The sequence below is a fragment of the Ostrea edulis genome, chromosome 9 (genome assembly GCF_947568905.1).
Source record: "Ostrea edulis chromosome 9, xbOstEdul1.1, whole genome shotgun sequence".
Lineage (NCBI taxonomy): Eukaryota > Metazoa > Mollusca > Bivalvia > Ostreida > Ostreidae > Ostrea > Ostrea edulis.
Genome location: NC_079172.1, coordinates 7,235,160 through 7,255,159, shown reverse-complemented (window position 1 = coordinate 7,255,159; position 20,000 = coordinate 7,235,160). Strand labels below are relative to the sequence as shown.

At 35.5% G+C, this 20,000-nt stretch overlaps 1 protein-coding gene across 1 annotated transcript in view; it reads right to left on the bottom strand.

The window, feature by feature from the left end:
• LOC125658491 (dynein axonemal assembly factor 9-like) overlaps nucleotides 1–20,000 on the bottom strand; it is a 72,553-nt gene that overhangs the window by 50,518 nt on the left and 2,035 nt on the right. The window contains exons 2-13 of the mRNA XM_048889763.2: nucleotides 18,893–18,975; nucleotides 18,469–18,559; nucleotides 15,161–15,189; nucleotides 13,545–13,669; nucleotides 11,847–11,943; nucleotides 11,610–11,688; nucleotides 11,496–11,523; nucleotides 6,579–6,656; nucleotides 6,214–6,272; nucleotides 5,453–5,495; nucleotides 4,374–4,429; nucleotides 2,208–2,346 (exon numbers count right to left, since the gene is read on the bottom strand). Coding sequence (XP_048745720.2) covers nucleotides 2,208–2,346; nucleotides 4,374–4,429; nucleotides 5,453–5,495; nucleotides 6,214–6,272; nucleotides 6,579–6,656; nucleotides 11,496–11,523; nucleotides 11,610–11,688; nucleotides 11,847–11,943; nucleotides 13,545–13,669; nucleotides 15,161–15,189; nucleotides 18,469–18,559; nucleotides 18,893–18,975 — 907 coding nt within the window. The remainder of the gene's footprint in view (nucleotides 1–2,207; nucleotides 2,347–4,373; nucleotides 4,430–5,452; nucleotides 5,496–6,213; nucleotides 6,273–6,578; nucleotides 6,657–11,495; nucleotides 11,524–11,609; nucleotides 11,689–11,846; nucleotides 11,944–13,544; nucleotides 13,670–15,160; nucleotides 15,190–18,468; nucleotides 18,560–18,892; nucleotides 18,976–20,000) is intronic.

Here is a 20,000-nt window from a genome sequence, read left to right as displayed (position 1 = left end):
TTATTAGCAAGGTTAAAGTTTCAGACAGAATGACAGAATTACAGAATGACAGACAGGACAAAAACAATATGAACCCCGATCTTCGATCTCGGGGGCATAAAAATCCACAAGAGGCCCATGGGCCTTAACAGTCACCTGAGTAACATACAACATTTCTTCAAAGGAAAGCTTGATCAAACAAGGTGTTAATTATAACTTTAAAAACCAGGAAGAATTGTTTTAGCACACTAAAACTGATGTCTCCCCTTCCATTTTCCAAAGTTTTTAAAAAATATTTTTTAGGGATCATCATTAAAGTGGAAAATTAGGACTTACCGTACATAACATTCGCTTCAGACAAGGAACAGTGTTGTGAACATATGATAGTAAATTTTTAACATGCCAACATACCAAATATCAAAGGCCTATGTCAAACGACAAAAACGTTATGGTTTGGACAACAAAAATGCCCCCAAAATATTATTATTTGAATTTTACATAAAAGGTCAAGGTCAGCAAAATGGCACATGACACACTGTCTTATCATGGTATACCCATATACAAAATATCAAAGGCCAAGCCCAAGAATTCTATTATTTGATCTTTACATAAAAGGTCAAGGTCAAGGGTCATAAAAAATGGCATGTGACACACTGTCTTATCATGGTATACTCACATACCAAATAGCATAGGCCTATGTCAAAAGACAAAAAAGTTATGGTCTGGACAAAAAAATGCCCCAAAAATTCTATTAATTGAACCTTTACATAAAAGGTCAAGGTCAGAGGTCATCAAAAATTGTACATGACACACTGTCTTCTCATGGCATATCCACATACCAAATATCAAAGGCCCATGTCAAAACAAAAAAAATTATGGCCCGGACAAACTTTGTATGAGAAGCGGAAGAAAACGAAGAATTCACCCTAGAGTCTGACCCCTCTCTCAGGGGCCATGAATTTATTTCTCATACAATCACCAGTGTGAGACCAGCATTACATCTGTGAAACAGCTATGTGAGATTAATAGAATCCTTCATTAGTACAAGTGTGGGATTGGGAAATTCCACCAAGGGGACAAGATTCGCAGTCTAGGACGAGGCTTTGCCGAGTCCTAGACAGCGAATCTTGTTCCAGAGGTCGAATTTCCCTATCCCACACGAGTAAATAATGAAAGATTATTTTTCTCACATTTTACCTAAAGTTTAGTACATATTTAGGAGCTTTGAGAAAATTCTAAATTATCAAAATCCTCATTTGAACTTTGATGCAAAAACTAATTAGATAGGCAGAAAGAGCATACCCGAAAATGGTTTACACTTTACATGTAAACTAAAAAACCCAAGGTTGTCCACCAGAAAGCTATACTACATTAAAATTTAAAGATAACAATGCAAAATATTTTCACTTCACTGTGAAACGTAACCGTGTAACATAAATCATAGAAAATATATGATGTCACAATCAAATGACATCGCAGCAGTGTGAGACAGAAAAAACTCACATAGCTGTCTCACATGGGTAAAGTCGATCTCACACTGGTGATAATGGGAGAATTTTCTGTCTTACACTGCTACAGCATTATTGATTAATTTATCATATATATTTTCTATAATTTGGGTTATATGGTGCAAAAAATGTATTGTTTTCTTCACATCTCCATTTGATATAGCTTTCTGAGAGATAGTCTCGGGGTTTTTTAGTTTACACATAAAGTGTAAAACTGACAGACAATTAGTTTTTGTATTCAAGATAAAATGAGGATTTTGATAATTTTGAATTTTCTCAACACTCCTGTATTAATGCACTAAGCTGTGAATAAAATGTGAGAAAAATACTTTATATAATTTACTCATTTGGGATAGGGAAAATCTCTGGGACAAGATTCGCTGTCTAGGACTTGACAAAGCCTCGTCCCAAACTGTGAATCATGTCCCCTCCATGGAGTTTACCAATCCTGCACTAATGAAGGATTCTATCATTCTTGCTGATGTTGCTACTCATGACATTGGGTTTGAGAAATTCCAAGAAACATGCAGGTGTTCTATAACTTCAAAACATACCAGAACAAATTAATTGTTGTTAATATTCATTTAAAGTTGAAAGTAGTGCAATCTTTTTATGATACACATGAAAAACCCATATTATATCTCTAGTTTATCATGATAATTGACTTGAAAATCGAGTCTATTCTTTTAATTAGTATAACAGCATAAAAGTTCAACAAACCATAAACTTTGCAGGTCCGTTGCTGATTCCACACTGAGATATTTCAGAATTCACCGATATTTTACAGCTTCTGACATCATCCAGCACTTTGCGTCGACTGTTCGTTCCACATAACACAAATGGTTGTCTCTGTCTTTCCCTGTTTCAAAATATTTCTGCTGCAGAAGTCAGATCATAGATAACTAGTCTGATAATAACCAGATGTTTCATTTCAACTCAAGGTGTATGGGGGCACTCCCTTCCTCTCCTCTTTCATTCCTCTCTCCTACTTCTCTATTTTGTCTGCCTTCCCTCTTAGGTTTCCCTTTCCTCTGCCTTTCTAATATCATCCCCTTCCTCTCTCCTCTTCCATCCTTTTCCTCTCATCTTTCCTCCCACCTCTTCCCTCCTTTTCTTCTCTTCTTCCATCCCTTTCCTCTCCTCCCCCCCTTTCCTCTATCTGCTTCCCTCGCTTTCCCCTCTTTTATGTCCTCCCTTTCCTCTCTTCTTCCCCCTTTCCTCTTTTCCCCTGCCTTTCCTTCCTTCTCCCTTTCCTCTCATCTCCCCTCCCTTTCCTCTCTTTTCTCTCTACTTCTGTCCCTTTCCTCTCTCATCTTCCCTCCCTTTCCTTTCTTCTTCCCTTCCTTCCCTCCCTTTCTTCTCTCCTTCTCTCTCCTCTTTCTTCTTCCCTCCCTTTCCTCTCTCTGCTTCCCTCCCTTTCCTCTTTTTTCTTCCCTCCCTTTCCTCTCTCTGCTTCCCTCCCTTTCCTCTCTCTGCTTCCCTCCCTTTCCTCTCTTTGCTTCCCTCCCTTTCCTCTTTCTTCTTCCCTCCCTTTCCTCTCTCTGCTTCCCACTATTTCCTCTCTCTCTCTCTGCTTCCCTCCCTTTCCCCTCTCTCTTTGCTTCCCTCCCTTTCCTCTTTCTTCTTCCCTCCCTTTCCTCTCTCTGCTTCCCACTCTTTCCTCTCTCTCTGCTTCCCTCCCTTTCCTCTCTTTGCTTCCCTCCCTTTCCTCTCTCTGCTTCCCTCCCTTTCCTCTCTTTGCTTCCCTCCCTTTCCTCTCTCTCTGCTTCCCACTCTTTCCTCTCTCTCTGCTTCCCTCCCTTTCCTCTCTTTGCTTCCCTCCCTTTCCTCTCTCTGCTTCCCTCCCTTTCCTCTCTTTGCTTCCCTCCCTTTCCTCTCTTTGCTTCCCTCCCTTTCCTCTCTCTGCTTCCCTCCCTTTCCTCTCTCTCTTCCCTTCCCCTATTTCCTTCCTCCCTTTACCTTCCTCTTCCTCAACTTTCCCACCCCTTCCCTTTTATCCTGTCTGTCCCCACATCTGTTAACAATTCACTCATAAACTACTACTAAACGATGGTAAAAAATTCTAGTTTTTTTCTTGAAATAAATCATCGCAAAAAATAAATCATGAACTCATTGGATATATCAAATTACATCTATAACAAATCAAATTTGTTTGTCCCCAGCAATTTGCTATAAGTGTGTTTTACTGTATCTGAAAACACATAAATAAAGTCTGCAATAATGAGAAATCCAAGAACCATAACTCTGTTGAATCTAGGTCAATCAGGACAAAAATGAAAACTGATCTGTATATCACTGCTATAAGCAATATATATACTGTTTGGGTAAGCAAACTGGAATACTTTTTAAGACTGAATGCAAAATGATAGTTGAAAAGGACCATCATTATGAGCCTAAGCCATTTTACTGCAGGGCATAAAAATTCACATGTGAAAGTAGCTGCGATATTACGGCACAGAAAAAAATGTGCATGATTTAGGCCTTCTATCACTGAATTCTTGCATCCATCTCAAATATCAAATAATTTCTAACATATTTTCCAATATACTTGTGTCCAAACATACCTCAACTGTGCACATTTTTTTCTAAACCGTAAGTCGAAGGTTTTTATAAGGGGTGGATCTGTAGCTCTCTAGTCTGTCCTTATATTTTCCCAGAGAGCTACAGATCTGCAGCTAATATGAAAGCAGACTTCAAACATTTGGCAGGTAAAATATTAGGTACTCTAAATAAGTACGGCACTTATCATTAATATAAGGAACTAATCAACAAATTTGATGTACATATTTCAGAAATAACATCAAGGAATCACTTTCTCATATCTAACTAACTGCTTTACTGTAACTAAAGAACACTGAATCACTATGTGGAACTTTCATCACTTACATTGTCTTTGTTCCTTGAGATCCCACTTTTCCATGTTTGTAGTAACTCTGCAGTGGCTGAAAATTAAGAATAAAACCAAATCACCATATTTAGTTACAACTTTTTCTCCTAGTGGGCTACAGATAAGAGGCTCCTTGGTGTCTGTAACAGCTGTCATATTTGAATACAGTGAATGCACTATTTTGTCAAAACAAACAAATGTGTATAACTTTTTTTGCACCCTCCCCCCAATTAAAACGAGAACTTGCACAAAAATGTATGCATATACATGCGAAAGATACTAAACTTATTTACAGTGTTTATTTTCCAGATAATTTTATAATGCAACTTATATACAGTGTACAAAATTATTCCAGAATAAGTTTGTATTTCCAAATATATTTGTCACAGAAGATAGACCCTGATAAAACATGTTTGTTATCTCTCTCTCATGTGACTCCTCCAATTCTTTTTAAAATCAAAAGTTTCGAAACTAAAATAAATCTTACTTCATTTCACTACAAGGATCATGTCAGTTTCACACAATTTATCTCTAATATTTACAGTCCTAAGGAGTAAATGACTTAAAAAGTGATGTAATTTTCTAAACTTTACTGTAATTTAAATGACTTAAAAAGTGATGAAATTTTCTAAACTTTACTGCGATTTGATAAAAGTCTTTCATAACATATTCAGCACAGCTATGGACAAAATTTATCTGTCACACGAGTGTTTTGGAAAAAACAAATCTCTGGTATCTCGATAAAAAGTTTCTCTAAGCCTGCAATCAATGTTTTCTGAAAGGAAAAATGTGTAAAAACAAAATAAGACTACTTATGTCACAGTACCAATGCGTAAAAAATAATCTTTTCATGTCAGAGTACCAAAAACAGTATAGACGAGTCATCTTCATTATGTGATAATTCTGAATCGAAGTCCTTTTGACCAGACTGAAAATAACAAGCAAGTGCATCGGGATTCTAGCACAAAACAAGCTTGATTCTGAAGGAAAGTCACAATTGTCCAGTTTGCAGACACATGGACAATGAAATTTACCAACACTTCTGATGTATAAGGAATTGAAAAGAATAAAGACATACCTCACACACTTTTTCTTCTGTCAATCTGTCTATACCAGTTGCTCTGTAAACATGTTAAAAAATTGTTTTAATCATTACTGTTAACAGACCATATTAAGCTAAAAATCTCCATCAAATCAAAACTACTCTTATCATCATTATCTAGCCTGGATTTCTCAAAAAAATCTTAAACTCAAGTTTGACTTTTCATTTATTTGAGCAGTCAAAATTTGAGTAAAATTTTTAAGTCCAAGTTTCGACTTAAGTTTTTTAAAAAAGAAATCCAGGCCTGTAGTCATTTTACACGAATTTGAAACATGTGCTGTATTTCAGTTTTCTTGAAGCAATTAATGTATAGTTCATTACTGTATCTTCAGTGAACTTCATAACGATTGCTATCATTTGAGCTATGTGACTTGAACCCCACCCACCCTATCCAAAAATTCAATGAAAATATCTTCAAAATTTGAAGATTATCAAATATCAGTATTATGCATTACATAGAGTCAGACTATTCAAGTATTCTATGTTTATTTATTTTAATGCATTCTAAATTTGTCGCAGTCGGTTCTGATGCACTAATTCACATAATCCTGATTTAGCACTTGTTCTCTGTTTGATAATGGATAATAGAGATTTTCATATTTTAGTGCAACTCTTGCTTCACCTCTAAAGCTGCTAAAATTTGAATCCTGCTAAAATTAGTACATGTACAGCATATGTAGTTTCTCTGCCAATATAACTTTGTAATTGCACAAGAAGTCCTTTAGAAGAATACATACATGTTAACGTCAAGGTTGTCTATCAGGGTTTGCCATTGTCTTTCAAACTGAGTCATTTGCTGAAAATTTTTAAAACATTTCAGTAAGTTGATCATAATGTGCTTTTTTTAAAACAGATCCAGTATTTCACATTCCCATGTAATAGTTCCAATGTACCACACAATATATATTTACAATATCTCCGTACCTCTGTAAGTAGTTAGTACTATATAGTACTATATATATTTACAATATCTCTGTAAGTAGTTAGTACTATATATATTTATAATATCTCTGTAAGTAGTTAATATTATATAGTACTATATATATTTACAATATCTCTGTAAGTAGTTAGTACTATATAGTACTACATATATTTACAATACCTCTGTCAGTAGTACTTCCAGTGTACAGGGATCCATCTGACTGTAAACTTCAGACAGTTGCGGTCCAATGTCTACTACCTGTCATAAGAAATAATAGTAAACATGCAATGACACACAGAAATAGTGCTCAGACTGATTTCAAAATCCCTAACAGGTATTTCTGATGGCTACTATCACCATTGCTGACAGTAAATACCGTAGTTGCAGGCATCACCTCTATTGCACTAAACATTTTAAGAAGCACAAGTCATGATTATAATTGTTTTGATTAGAAGTTACTACTCCCACAAACAGTCCATGTGACTCCTTTGTCAAGCATTTGTAAGATTTTTTTAAAATCAGATTTTCCTAAATTTATACCTCCTAGCATTATGCCTTATCCTTTCTAATTAAATTAAAACCCAATTAGCAGTAGGGCTCTGATCACCATATTTAGTCTTAAATAATTCAGAAAATCAAAAAATTCAGGCGTCACTAATAATCAGTGCAACGAATGACTCAAGTGAAAGAGGGAATTACACATTTCCTTTAGCATTTGATGACATCTTAAGGCAGTTTTTTCATCAATATTGACAAAAATGCGTAAAATCGAGAAGATTTGTTTAAATTCAACAATTATACCATGAGTACCATATGCGCTCAATATCGCGGCAAAATCTTTCACTGTTACGATGTTATGATAATTTTTAGTTGTCTATTGCCAATTTTGAAAATTTCTTGTCATTCTTGCATTATGTTGTCAGTTCTGGGATGTCAAAACAAAATATTTACATTTCCTTTGTCTTTGATTTCTTTACAAATTGTAATGATAGTCATTTCCTCACAACTGTACATCAGTTGTGAACAATTCATGTATGAATCTAGATAAATATATTGGTTATATTACATTTATTCTAATGGCTGGCAATTCATGTATGAATCTAGATAAATATATTGGTTATATTACATTTATTCTAATGGCTGGCAATTCTTACAGACGTGAAAGTCAGATGTAAATATAAGAAACAAACTTTATTTGTGAAGGTACATGCGGGTAACTGTAACACTTCACATCGACATGCTTCTCATGCAGCACTAACACAATGCATGAAGTATGCTAACATGAAGTGTCACACTACCTCAGATATCACTAACACAATGCATGAAGTATGCTAACATGACGTGTCACACTACCTCAGATATCACTAACACAATACATGAAGTATGCTAACATGACATGTCACACTACCTCAGATATCACTAACACAATACATGAAGTATGCTAACATGACATGTCACACTACCTCAGATATCACTAACACAATGCATGAAGTATGCTAACATGACATGTCACACTACCTCAGATATCACTAACACATGAAGTATGCTAACATGAAGTGTCACACTACCTCAGATATCACTAACACATGAAGTATGCTAACATGAAGTGTCACACTACCTCAGATATCACTAACACATGAAGTATGCTAACATGAAGTGTCACACTACCTCAGATATCACTAACACATGAAGTATGCTAACATGAAGTGTCATACTACCTCAGATATCACCAACACATGAAGTATGCTAACATGAAGTGTCACACTACCTCAGATATCACTAACACATGAAGTATGCTAACATGAAGTGTCACACTACCTCAGATATCACTAACACATGAAGTATGCTAACATGAAGTGTCACACTACCTCAGATATCACTAACACAATGCATGAAGTATGCTAACATGAAGTGTCACACTACCTCAGATATCACTAACACAATACATGAAGTATGCTAACATGACGTGTCACACTACCTCAGATATCACTAACACATGAAGTATGCTAACATGAAGTGTCACACTACCTCAGATATCACTAACACATGAAGTATGCTAACATGAAGTGTCATACTACCTCAGATATCACTAACACAATGCATGAAGTATGCTAACATGAAGTGTCACACTACCTCAGATATCACTAACACAATGCATGAAGTATGCTAACATGAAGTGTCACACTACCTCAGATATCACTAACACAATACATGAAGTATGCTAACATGAAGTGTCACACTACCTCAGATATCACTAACACATGAAGTATGCTAACATGATGTGTCACACTACCTCAGATATCACTAACACATGAAGTATGCTAACATGAAGTGTCACACTACCTCAGATATCACTAACACAATACATGAAGTATGCTAACATGAAGTGTCACACTACCTCAGATATCACTAACACATGAAGTATGCTAACATGACGTGTCACACTACCTCAGATATCACTAACACAATGCATGAAGTATGCTAACATGAAGTGTCACACTACCTCAGATATCACTAACACAATACATGAAGTATGCTAACATGAAGTGTCACACTACCTCAGATATCACTAACACATGAAGTATGCTAACATGATGTGTCACACTACCTCAGATATCACTAACACATGAAGTATGCTAACATGACGTGTCACACTACCTCAGATATCACTAACACAATGCATGAAGTATGCTAACATGAAGTGTCATTCTACCTCAGATATCACTAACACAATGCATGAAGTATGCTAACATGAAGTGTCACACTACCTCAGATATCACTAACACAATACATGAAGTATGCTAACATGAAGTGTCACACTACCTCAGATATCACTAACACAATACATGAAGTATGCTAACATGAAGTGTCACACTACCTCAGATATCACTAACACATGAAGTATGCTAACATGACGTGTCATACTACCTCAGATATCACTAACACAATGCATGAAGTATGCTAACATGACGTGTCATACTACCTCAGATATCACTAACACATGAAGTATGCTAACATGAAGTGTCATACTACCTCAGATATCACTAACACAATGCATGAAGTATGCTAACATGACGTGTCATACTACCTCAGATATCACTAACACATGAAGTATGCTAACATGACGTGTCATACTACCTCAGATATCACTAACACAATACATGAAGTATGCTAACATGAAGTGTCATACTACCTCAGATATCACTAACACATGAAGTATGCTAACATGAAGTGTCACACTACCTCAGATATCACTAACACATGAAGTATGCTAACATGAAGTGTCACACTACCTCAGATATCACTAACACAATACATGAAGTATGCTAACATGAAGTGTCACACTACCTCAGATATCACTAACACATGAAGTATGCTAACATGAAGTGTCACACTACCTCAGATATCACCAACACATGAAGTATGCTAACATGACGTGTCACACTACCTCAGATATCACTAACACATGAAGTATGCTAACATGAAGTGTCACACTACCTCAGATATCACTAACACATGAAGTATGCTAACATGAAGTGTCATACTACCTCAGATATCACCAACACATGAAGTATGCTAACATGAAGTGTCACACTACCTCAGATATCACTAACACAATACATGAAGTATGCTAACATGACGTGTCACACTACCTCAGATATCACTAACACAATACATGAAGTATGCTAACATGAAGTGTCACACTACCTCAGATATCACTAACACATGAAGTATGCTAACATGACGTGTCACACTACCTCAGATATCACTAACACAATACATGAAGTATGCTAACATGAAGTGTCACACTACCTCAGATATCACTAACACAATACATGAAGTATGCTAACATGAAGTGTCACACTACCTCAGATATCACTAACACAATGCATGAAGTATGCTAACATGAAGTGTCACACTACCTCAGATATCACTAACACAATGCATGAAGTATGCTAACATGAAGTGTCACACTACCTCAGATATCACTAACACAATACATGAAGTATGCTAACATGAAGTGTCATACTACCTCAGATATCACTAACACATGAAGTATGCTAACATGAAGTGTCACACTACCTCAGATATCACTAACACAATGCATGAAGTATGCTAACATGAAGTGTCACACTACCTCAGATATCACTAACACATGAAGTATGCTAACATGAAGTGTCACACTACCTCAGATATCACTAACACATGAAGTATGCTAACATGAAGTGTCACACTACCTCAGATATCACTAACACAATACATGAAGTATGCTAACATGAAGTGTCACACTACCTCAGATATCACTAACACATGAAGTATGCTAACATGAAGTGTCATACTACCTCAGATATCACTAACACAATACATGAAGTATGCTAACATGACGTGTCACACTACCTCAGATATCACTAACACAATACATGAAGTATGCTAACATGAAGTGTCACACTACCTCAGATATCACTAACACAATACATGAAGTATGCTAACATGAAGTGTCATACTACCTCAGATATCACTAACACATGAAGTATGCTAACATGAAGTGTCACACTACCTCAGATATCACCAACACAATGCATGAAGTATGCTAACATGAAGTGTCACACTACCTCAGATATCTTCAAAAATAAAATATATTTCTCAAATGAAAAGTTTGGCTGGTATTGATATGCAAGGGCCTTAGACTGATAATTAGTGTCAAGTATGTGTCAATGCAGCATTCTGTATAAAAAGTTGTGGGTCGATTTACCCTATATAGCCCCTACTTCTTTATTCCTTAAAAATTACTTATTAAGTCAGTTAAATTTTCATCAAAACTCTGTAGAATCACTTATTTTCATGGGGTCAGGATTTTGTTGCTTGAGATAAAAGCATGTTCATGGAGGTTTGATTCAGTGTCAGAAAAGTTGTCATCCCTTAATTAATGCAGGTTTCTCTATTTGTGGAGAAACTAAATCAAAAAGTCTATTCAAACCAAAAAAAAAACATCACCACTACCCTCCCTGTCCGAAAATGATTGATTTTAGAGTAAGTAAATTCATTATCAACAGTGGTCAGTACATAGCATGTAAAATATTAATGTGTCTTACATACCTCATGTTGCAAAGTGAAAAATCCTCCACTGAAAAAAAAATCATTCATATGGTTAACAGTCATTGTCTTCTACTGCAATACCAGAAACTGATTCTTTTTGTATCATTCACCTACCCTTTATAATCCTCTAATGCATATGCTTGAATGATTGGCCATTTTTCAATCAGCATGTGATCAAATTTAGCAGATAGACCTGTGAAAAACTTCGACATCAGTAAAGACAATATTGGTACATGTGTACTTGTTTTCTGTAAACCCTCATTGTCCACCTTTAAAAGTTTGAATTTACTAATAGTTAATGAAATACAATTACGATATCATATTCTAAATCATGTGAACAAGATTACCCACCTATCACATTGTGAGGAATGGCAACTTTTCTTACACCCTGTACCATGGCAATGAAGGACTGAATCTTGTATTCCTCTGCTGCCTCCTCATCTTCATACTGGTAAAATGAATGTCAGGTGGTAAAATGAATGCCAGGTGGTAAAATGAATGCCAGGTGGTAAAATGAATGTCAGGTGGTAAAATGAATGTCAGGTGGTAAAATGAATGACAGGTGGTAAAATGAATGTCAGGTGGTAAAATGAATGACAGGTGGTAAAATGAATGTCAGGTGGTAAAATGAATGACAGGTGGTAAAATGAATGCCAGGTGATAAAATGAATGTCAGGTGGTAAAATGAATGACAGGTGGTAAAATGAATGCCAGGTTTATTCACATTCATGTGACAAATGTTCACATATAAATACTTACTACAAATTTAATGTAGCCTGCTTTCTATGAAAAGATAACGGATGTCAAAGTCAAAACTAATTTTTATCTATCTAGACTAGTGTGAAATACAGAGTTATCTACCTTATATTAGAAATTTTTCTCACATAATTACTGGTGTCAGAACATTACCCAAGAGAAACAGCCATGTGAGATTTTCCTGTCCTTCACTGTTACAATGTCATTAATTATGAAACAGCCATGTGAGATTTTCCTGTCCTTCACTGTTACAATGTCATTAATTATGAAACAGCCATGTGAGATTTTCCTGTCCTTCACTGTTACAATGTCATTAATTATGAAACAGCCATGTGAGATTTTCCTGTCCTTCACTGTTACAATGTCATTAATTATGAAACAGCCATGTGAGATTTTCCTGTCCTTCACTGTTACAATGTCATTAATTATGAAACAGCCATGTGAGATTTTCCTGTCCTTCACTGTTACAATGTCATTAATTATGAAACAGCCATGTGAGATTTTCCTGTCCTTCATTGTTACAATGTCATTAATTATGACATCACACATTGTCTATGATTCATGTTACTGGTGAGGTAAAATATTTTGCATCATTCTCTATAAATTTCATTTTGATGTAGCTTTCAACGGGACAGTTTTGAGTTCATTTGTTAACAAATTAATTTTAGATATGCACTTTCTGACAGTCAAATATATTTTTGCATTCAAGTTTCAAATAGAATTTTGATATGGTTTTTTTTCCATTTTCTCCGAACTCCTGAATTAATGCACAAAAGTGAACTGTGAGTAAAATAATCTTCTTAATTCATTCAATGGTAAAAATGCACTTCTCTAATAATATCTCACAATTTTTTAATCATAACAATCTGAAACCTCATCATCATTAAGTTGGATGATTCTTACATAGATTGCTACTTTAAATACTTGTGAATCATAACATTCAATACACCAAATGAATAATTAATTTTAGTGTTGCATAAGCCAAGTTTTAGCTGGATATGATAGCTTTTACATGGTTTTTTTTTTTAATGTGTTGTGTTATATGTATTAGTCAATGGCTGAAAATTTTCCCTCTCCTGAAAAAAGTGTAACACTCCACCTCTAAAGATATATGAAAAAATTTCATAGTGCCATTTTGCACGAGAGATAAACACTGCATTTGTTCATCATCATTTCATTACTCAACTTTTTTATAATTAATGAATACTATTTCCGAGGAGTTAATATATCTAAATGTAATTCATAAAATTTCAAATTGTAAAATACCTGAATATATTTGTGAATGATACCCACCTCTGCATCTGATAAACAGTGAAATCGTAAGTTTCTCCAATGAGCCACATATGGTAAGAGGTAGTGGTAATTGACAGGGTTACAGTAAACATCTACCTCGTGTTTTCTGATTAACACTATCAGATCTGAAATATTGAAATACTTAAAAATCAATCTGTAATCATGTTTAAATATATTCTAAAAGATACTTTTAACAAATTGCACGGTAATTAAGAATGGTAATACACAAGTGAAAATTTTTCCACAGACACCATCCTTTTATACTTACAGGTTTTATAGAAATTACCAATCACAATAAACAAGTAAATCAAATGTCTCCAGTAAAAATATGCATAAAAACAAAACATCCTAAGTTGAGAAACTAAATTCTAACAGCTAAGATTAAAACATCAGCATAACACACTCACCAATCTGATCTATAATGTCTGTAATGACAATCAACAAATGAATTTACCAATGCTTCCCAACACCCTATACCTAGAGCTGTCCTAATGTGAATATCATTCAACCTAATTCATATCTAAGGTTCAACAACAAGCATTTTAATGTTATATTCTTATAAACTCCCCAAACCCTTGCATTACAAAGCAATGCTAGGAACAAGATGTGTTTGTGATACACTGATGCCCCTGGATTACAATAAAGTGGAACCAGGTCAAAGGTCAATATTAAGGTCACAAGGTAAAAGATTTTGGTGTCAATGGAACTGTCTTGCCACAAGAAATACACATACCAAATATGAAAGGTCTACCTCTTATAGTGTAAAAGACATGACAAAGGTTAAAGTTTTTTCCCAGAGACAGACAAGCCAAAAACTATATGCCCCTGAATTTTTGATTCCGGGAGCATAAAAACTTTAATAATTGTGAGGGCTGTAACACCCTATAAGATCGAATTCAATCTTACAGTGAAGTAAGACCATCTAATGTCTCAAAATTGTAAAAATATGGAATGGGCAAGAATTGTATACTTTTACCCCCAGTGACCTTGACATTTCCAAAAAACCTTGACATTTCCAAATGACCTTGGGCTAAGATCTTAACACACTCATATGTCATATGTAACCTTTGCATTAACTTCTTGTTTTAATCTTTTATAGTCCAAAGAAGTACTATATACTTGTATCATTTTGACTTGGGGCTAGGATCACTGCACATTCCAAATCATGACATAAGCAATCCTTTATGTAAAATATCAGCATCTTATTTTCTGTGTTGTAACAAGGAAAGAATTATAGTACAGTACTGTGTTTTAAATAATTGATAATTTTTTGACAATTTTGCAAGTCTATAAAATGTATGAAAGGACAGGATCTAAAGAAACCAAAGGGTCATAAAAAATCTTTGTGTCTGATGAGATTATCTAAACCATGTCTGCTCCTAACATATTCTCTGAACAAAGATTACATATATTTTTTCCCAGTGACCTTGACAGATGACCTTGGCTCATGATCATGTTATATGCAACCTTTTGGTCAAGTAGAGAATCTATTTAATAGAATTGACTAAACCTATGAAGAAATCTTTTTAAAGCCATTATAGAAATACCAGATATACTTTTTTGATCCTTAAACTTTCTTTGTGGAAGGTTTATTAAAAGTCAATTTGAAATCTCACCATCGATAACTTCCTCTTCAAATCCTGACCTTCAAAAGAAAGAAAAAATGTGTTACAGGAAGAAAACTAGTTAAATAGCTTTATATCAGTAGGAGAACCAAAATAAATTCTACATTTCACATCAGATATAAGTTTTTCTCTGAAGCTTTGCAAAAGGAAGTAAAAAAATATATACAAACAAAATTTCTAAATGGAAATAAGATATATATATATTTGTGTATCCAACAATACCAATAAAACCAAAGGTGTAGAGTAACTTTGAGGATGCTAACCAAAACTCCCAAAAGGGAATATATCAGTCAAATGTTTAAAACTATCAAATCTGCATGTACCAATAAGTCATATGTCCAAATATCAACTGCTTTAAAGTATCATTTTTAAAAATGCGAAAACTAAAAGCAACATTTGATATTGCTTCATATTTTACAATTTGCTAAGTTTTTTTTTCTTTTTTCATTTAGCTTGGCATAAAAAAAAAATCTAATTCACAATTGTAAAACAAGAGGCCCATGGGCCATATTGCTCACCTGAGATACCTTGGCCCACATTTAAAGACTTTCCTTATATATTCGCATGTAAATTTTTATCCCTATTATGACCGCAACCTACCCACTGAGGCCATGATTTTTACAAACTTGAATCTGCACTATGTCAGGAATCTTTCTTGTAAATGTAAAATTGTTTGGCCCGATGGTTCTTGAGAAAAAGATTTTTAAAGATTTTCCATATATTTGTATGCAAAACTTTGATCCCCTATTGTGGCCTCAACCTCTCCCCCCACCCCCACCCCCACCCACTATGTCAGAAAGCTTTCATGTAAATTTCAACTTTTCTGGCCCAGCAGTTCTTAAGTAGATTTTTAAATGACCCCACCCTATTTTTGTAATTATCTCCTCTTTGAAGGGGGCATGGCCCTTAATTTGAACAAACTTGAATTCCATTCACCCAAGGATGCTTTGTACCAAGTTTGGTTGAAATTGGCCTAGCGGTTACAGGGATCGAAATTAACTTTTTCACCACTAGCAAATTTTAGCTAGTGGATTATTTTCCAACTAGCAAAATTGAGCTTTTACTAGCATTTTTCAATCGATTACTGTTTTACATGAATTTAAGAAAACAAGCATGTCTCTTTATCAAAATTTTGGGAAAATCTTTTAAAATCTCCTTTAAAGTGCAATAATAAAAATAAGATTGCGAATTCTTTCATTTAAAATTCAATGAATTATCAGACAACATACATGGTGCGGGTCATAGGGTACACTTGTGCAGCGTACTCGCTGTCCAGAGATCTACCACCTATTTACAGCATCATGTGGATTGAAATCGTGAAGACTTTGCGCCAACTTAAACTATATGTTCAAAACTTTTGGAAATTTCATCTAAAAAAAAATTCTAGTTGAAAAGAAAACCCAGCGAACTCGAAGTGTTTGACTATAGAGTACAGAAGGACACCGCGTGAAACGGTGACACACTGTCGTGTGTTGTTTTATGTAGACACGGATGAGATCAATATGCTTGCTATTTAAATCAGACGTCTCTGACACGTCCGAAGTGTGTATGAAGTAGGCCATCTTCGACATCATTGACTGAGATGACCTTGGCCTTAGTTATTTATTCGATCCACGTTTACTTTTTCAATACTTGTATAATCATTCTGTAAAGCGTTTCTATGCACAAGACAAAATTATTGTAAACTTCAAAGTACAGCCAATAAACCGAGGAAATCCGGGAAAAAGATCGGGGTTTTTTCACTCGCAAAAAGTTGCGATCACTTGTGATTTTTTACTCGCAAATTCAATTTTTAACTCGCATTTAGCTAGTATTTCCCCTTAATTTCGTTGCCTGGCGGTTATGGAGAAGATGATTTTTAAAAGTTGTTAATGTATTTTATTATTTTGCTATTATCTCGTCTTGGAGAAGGGCGTGGCCCGTCATTTGAAGAAACTTGCATCCCCTTCACCCAAGGATGCTTTGTACTATGTTTAATTGAAATTGGCCCAGTGGTTCTGGAAAAGAAGATTTTTAAAAGTCGTCAATGAAATTTCACTATTATCTCCCCTTGGAAAGGGGCATAGCCCTTCATTTGAATAAACTGAATCCCCTTCACCCAAGGATGCTTTGTGCTAAGTTTGGTTGAATTTTGTCCAGTGGTTCGGGAGAAGAAGATTTTTAAAAATCGTCAGTGTATTTTTACTATTTCGCTATTATCTCCCATTGGAGAAGTGCATGACCCTTGATTTGAACAAACTTGAATCCCCTTCACCAAAGGATGCTTTGTGCAAAGTTTGGTTGAAATTGGACCCAGTGGTTCAGGAAAAGAAGATGTAAACGTGAAAAGTTTACTACGACAACAACGTCGATGGTCAACAGACAAATTTCGATCAGAAAAGCTCACTTGAGCCTTTGGCTCAGAAGAGTTAAGATCAAAGCTGTATAGTAAATGAAAGGTAACTGGAAAAACAAGAGGTACTGTGAGCAATGCTCACTAAGAATACCCCCCGCTTACCCCAATCTCCCAAAGGGTGTTGGTAATAGGTATAAACTACCTCTTTTCTTAGTGTAAAAAACAAATGGCATGACAAACCGAACCATATTGCAACTTCGATGTCCAGTGCGCGTGACCTTTGACCTTTTGACCCCAAAATCGATAGGGAACATCTTCATCCCATGGGTAGTCCATATGTATGATATGGTGACTGTAGGTGGAAAGGATAACGCTTTAGAGCCCAGAAACCATATTGCTACTTCGATATCCAGTGTGCTTGACCTTTGACCTTTTGACCCCAAAATCGATAGGGAACATCTTCATCCCATGGGTAGTCCATATGTATGATATGGTGACTGTAGGTGGAAAGGATAACGCTTTAGAGCCCGGAAACCATATTGCTACTTCAATGTCCAGTGCGCTTGACCTTTGACCTTTTGACCCCAAAATCGATAGGGAACATCTTCATCCCATGGGTAGTCCATATGTATGATATGGTGACGGTAGGTGGAAAGGATAACGCTTTAGAGCCCAGAAACCATATTGCTACTTCGATGTCCAGTGCGCTTGACCTTTGACCTTTTGACCCCAAAATCGATAGGGAACATCTTCATCCCATGGGTAGTCCATATATATGATATGGTTACGGTAGGTGGAAAGGATAACGCTTTAGAGCCCGGAAACCATTGCGTCTACAGACGGACGGACGGACGGACAGACAGACGGACAACCCGATTCCAGTATACCCCCCCCCCCCCCACAACTTGTTGCGGGGGGTATAAAAAGTTAATTTGGATTGAAGAATAAAGTAATTAATGCATACTGTTCAAGTTCTGCTTTTCTTCTTTCAAAAAATCCAAACAATAGATAATCAATGAGCTCTGTGCTGCCTTCATGATATCGACTGTCTATTCCTACGAAAGTGACAAAACAAAACATAATTGTGTAACATCATATAAAACTAAAGCATATGGTGCTTTTTTGTTTGCCTATCATCCTAGATCAGTGGGTAAAAGTAATGGGTTAGTGACTCGCAGATCCTGAGTTCAAATCCGCCATCTTTTGTCAATATTTTATTGAAACAAATCTTTGAAAATCATGTTTTTATCCAGAATTACATATTTTCTGCCTTTTTCATTTGTGTACTTATTGCACATCATCCTATTTTTCAAAATTAAATCATTTCGTGCTGATTTGAGAAATTCTTTCAAGGTGTAGTGAGCCACCTTAAAATAGATTTCCATTACCTGCAATGCAAAGAATGGCATCTGGCTTGTTGTCGATTTCCTCCGATTTTAGTAACTCTTGAACTCTTCTTAACCTTGCTCCACTGTAAAAAAAAAAAAAAAAAAATGATGACTTAAAAGTAGATCCTTGGACATTGCTACATACATATCAAATTAATACAATCTTACTTTAGCTATGAATAGATTCAAGAGGCACAATATGACCCTATACAAGCATAACAAGACACCAATTTCCATGTAGTGCACAATCAACAATTGAACATATGGTCTACACCCCTTATACATGTACCAGTAATCATATTTAGACATACAAACCCCGGTATACACCCCTTATACATGTACCAGTAATCATATTTAGACATACAAACCCCGGTCTACACCCCTTATACATGTACCAGTAATCATATTTAGACATACAAACCCCAGTCTACACCCCTTATACATGTACCAGTAATCATATTTAGACATACAAACCCCGGTCTACACCCCTTATACATGTACCAGTAATCATATTTAGACATACAAACCCCAGTCTACACCCCTTATACATGTACCAGTAATCATATTTAGACATACAAACCCCGGTCTACACCCCTTATACATGTACCAGTAATCATATTTAGACATACAAACCCCAGTCTACACCCCTTATACATGTACCAGTAATCATATTTAGACATACAAACCCAGGACAGTCTTTGGTAACAATGATTGTTTATATTAAATGATACATTCTCTCTCTTTTAACCAATAAATCTACATATATGCACTGGATCGTCAAGTACAGAAAAACAGACTTCAACCTCAACAGGACAGCCAGGCCTCACCCTTGCAAAAGGATTAATTTGGCCTGGATAATCAAAATCGAGGATGATGATGATGATGTTCTTTTTTTTACCAATTGACTCACTGGCAAGACACCATTCTGAAATTCCTGCTACAGCAACTTTTTGATACCTATTTGTTTACAGATCACAGCGATCTCATTATGGCACAGACAACAACAAAACAAAACAATATCAATATTGCTACGTCACAATAAATTTGCCGACATTTGTTTATGTTTAAAGGGAATGAATTAAAAGGAGAAGTTTGCAAAAACCACAGA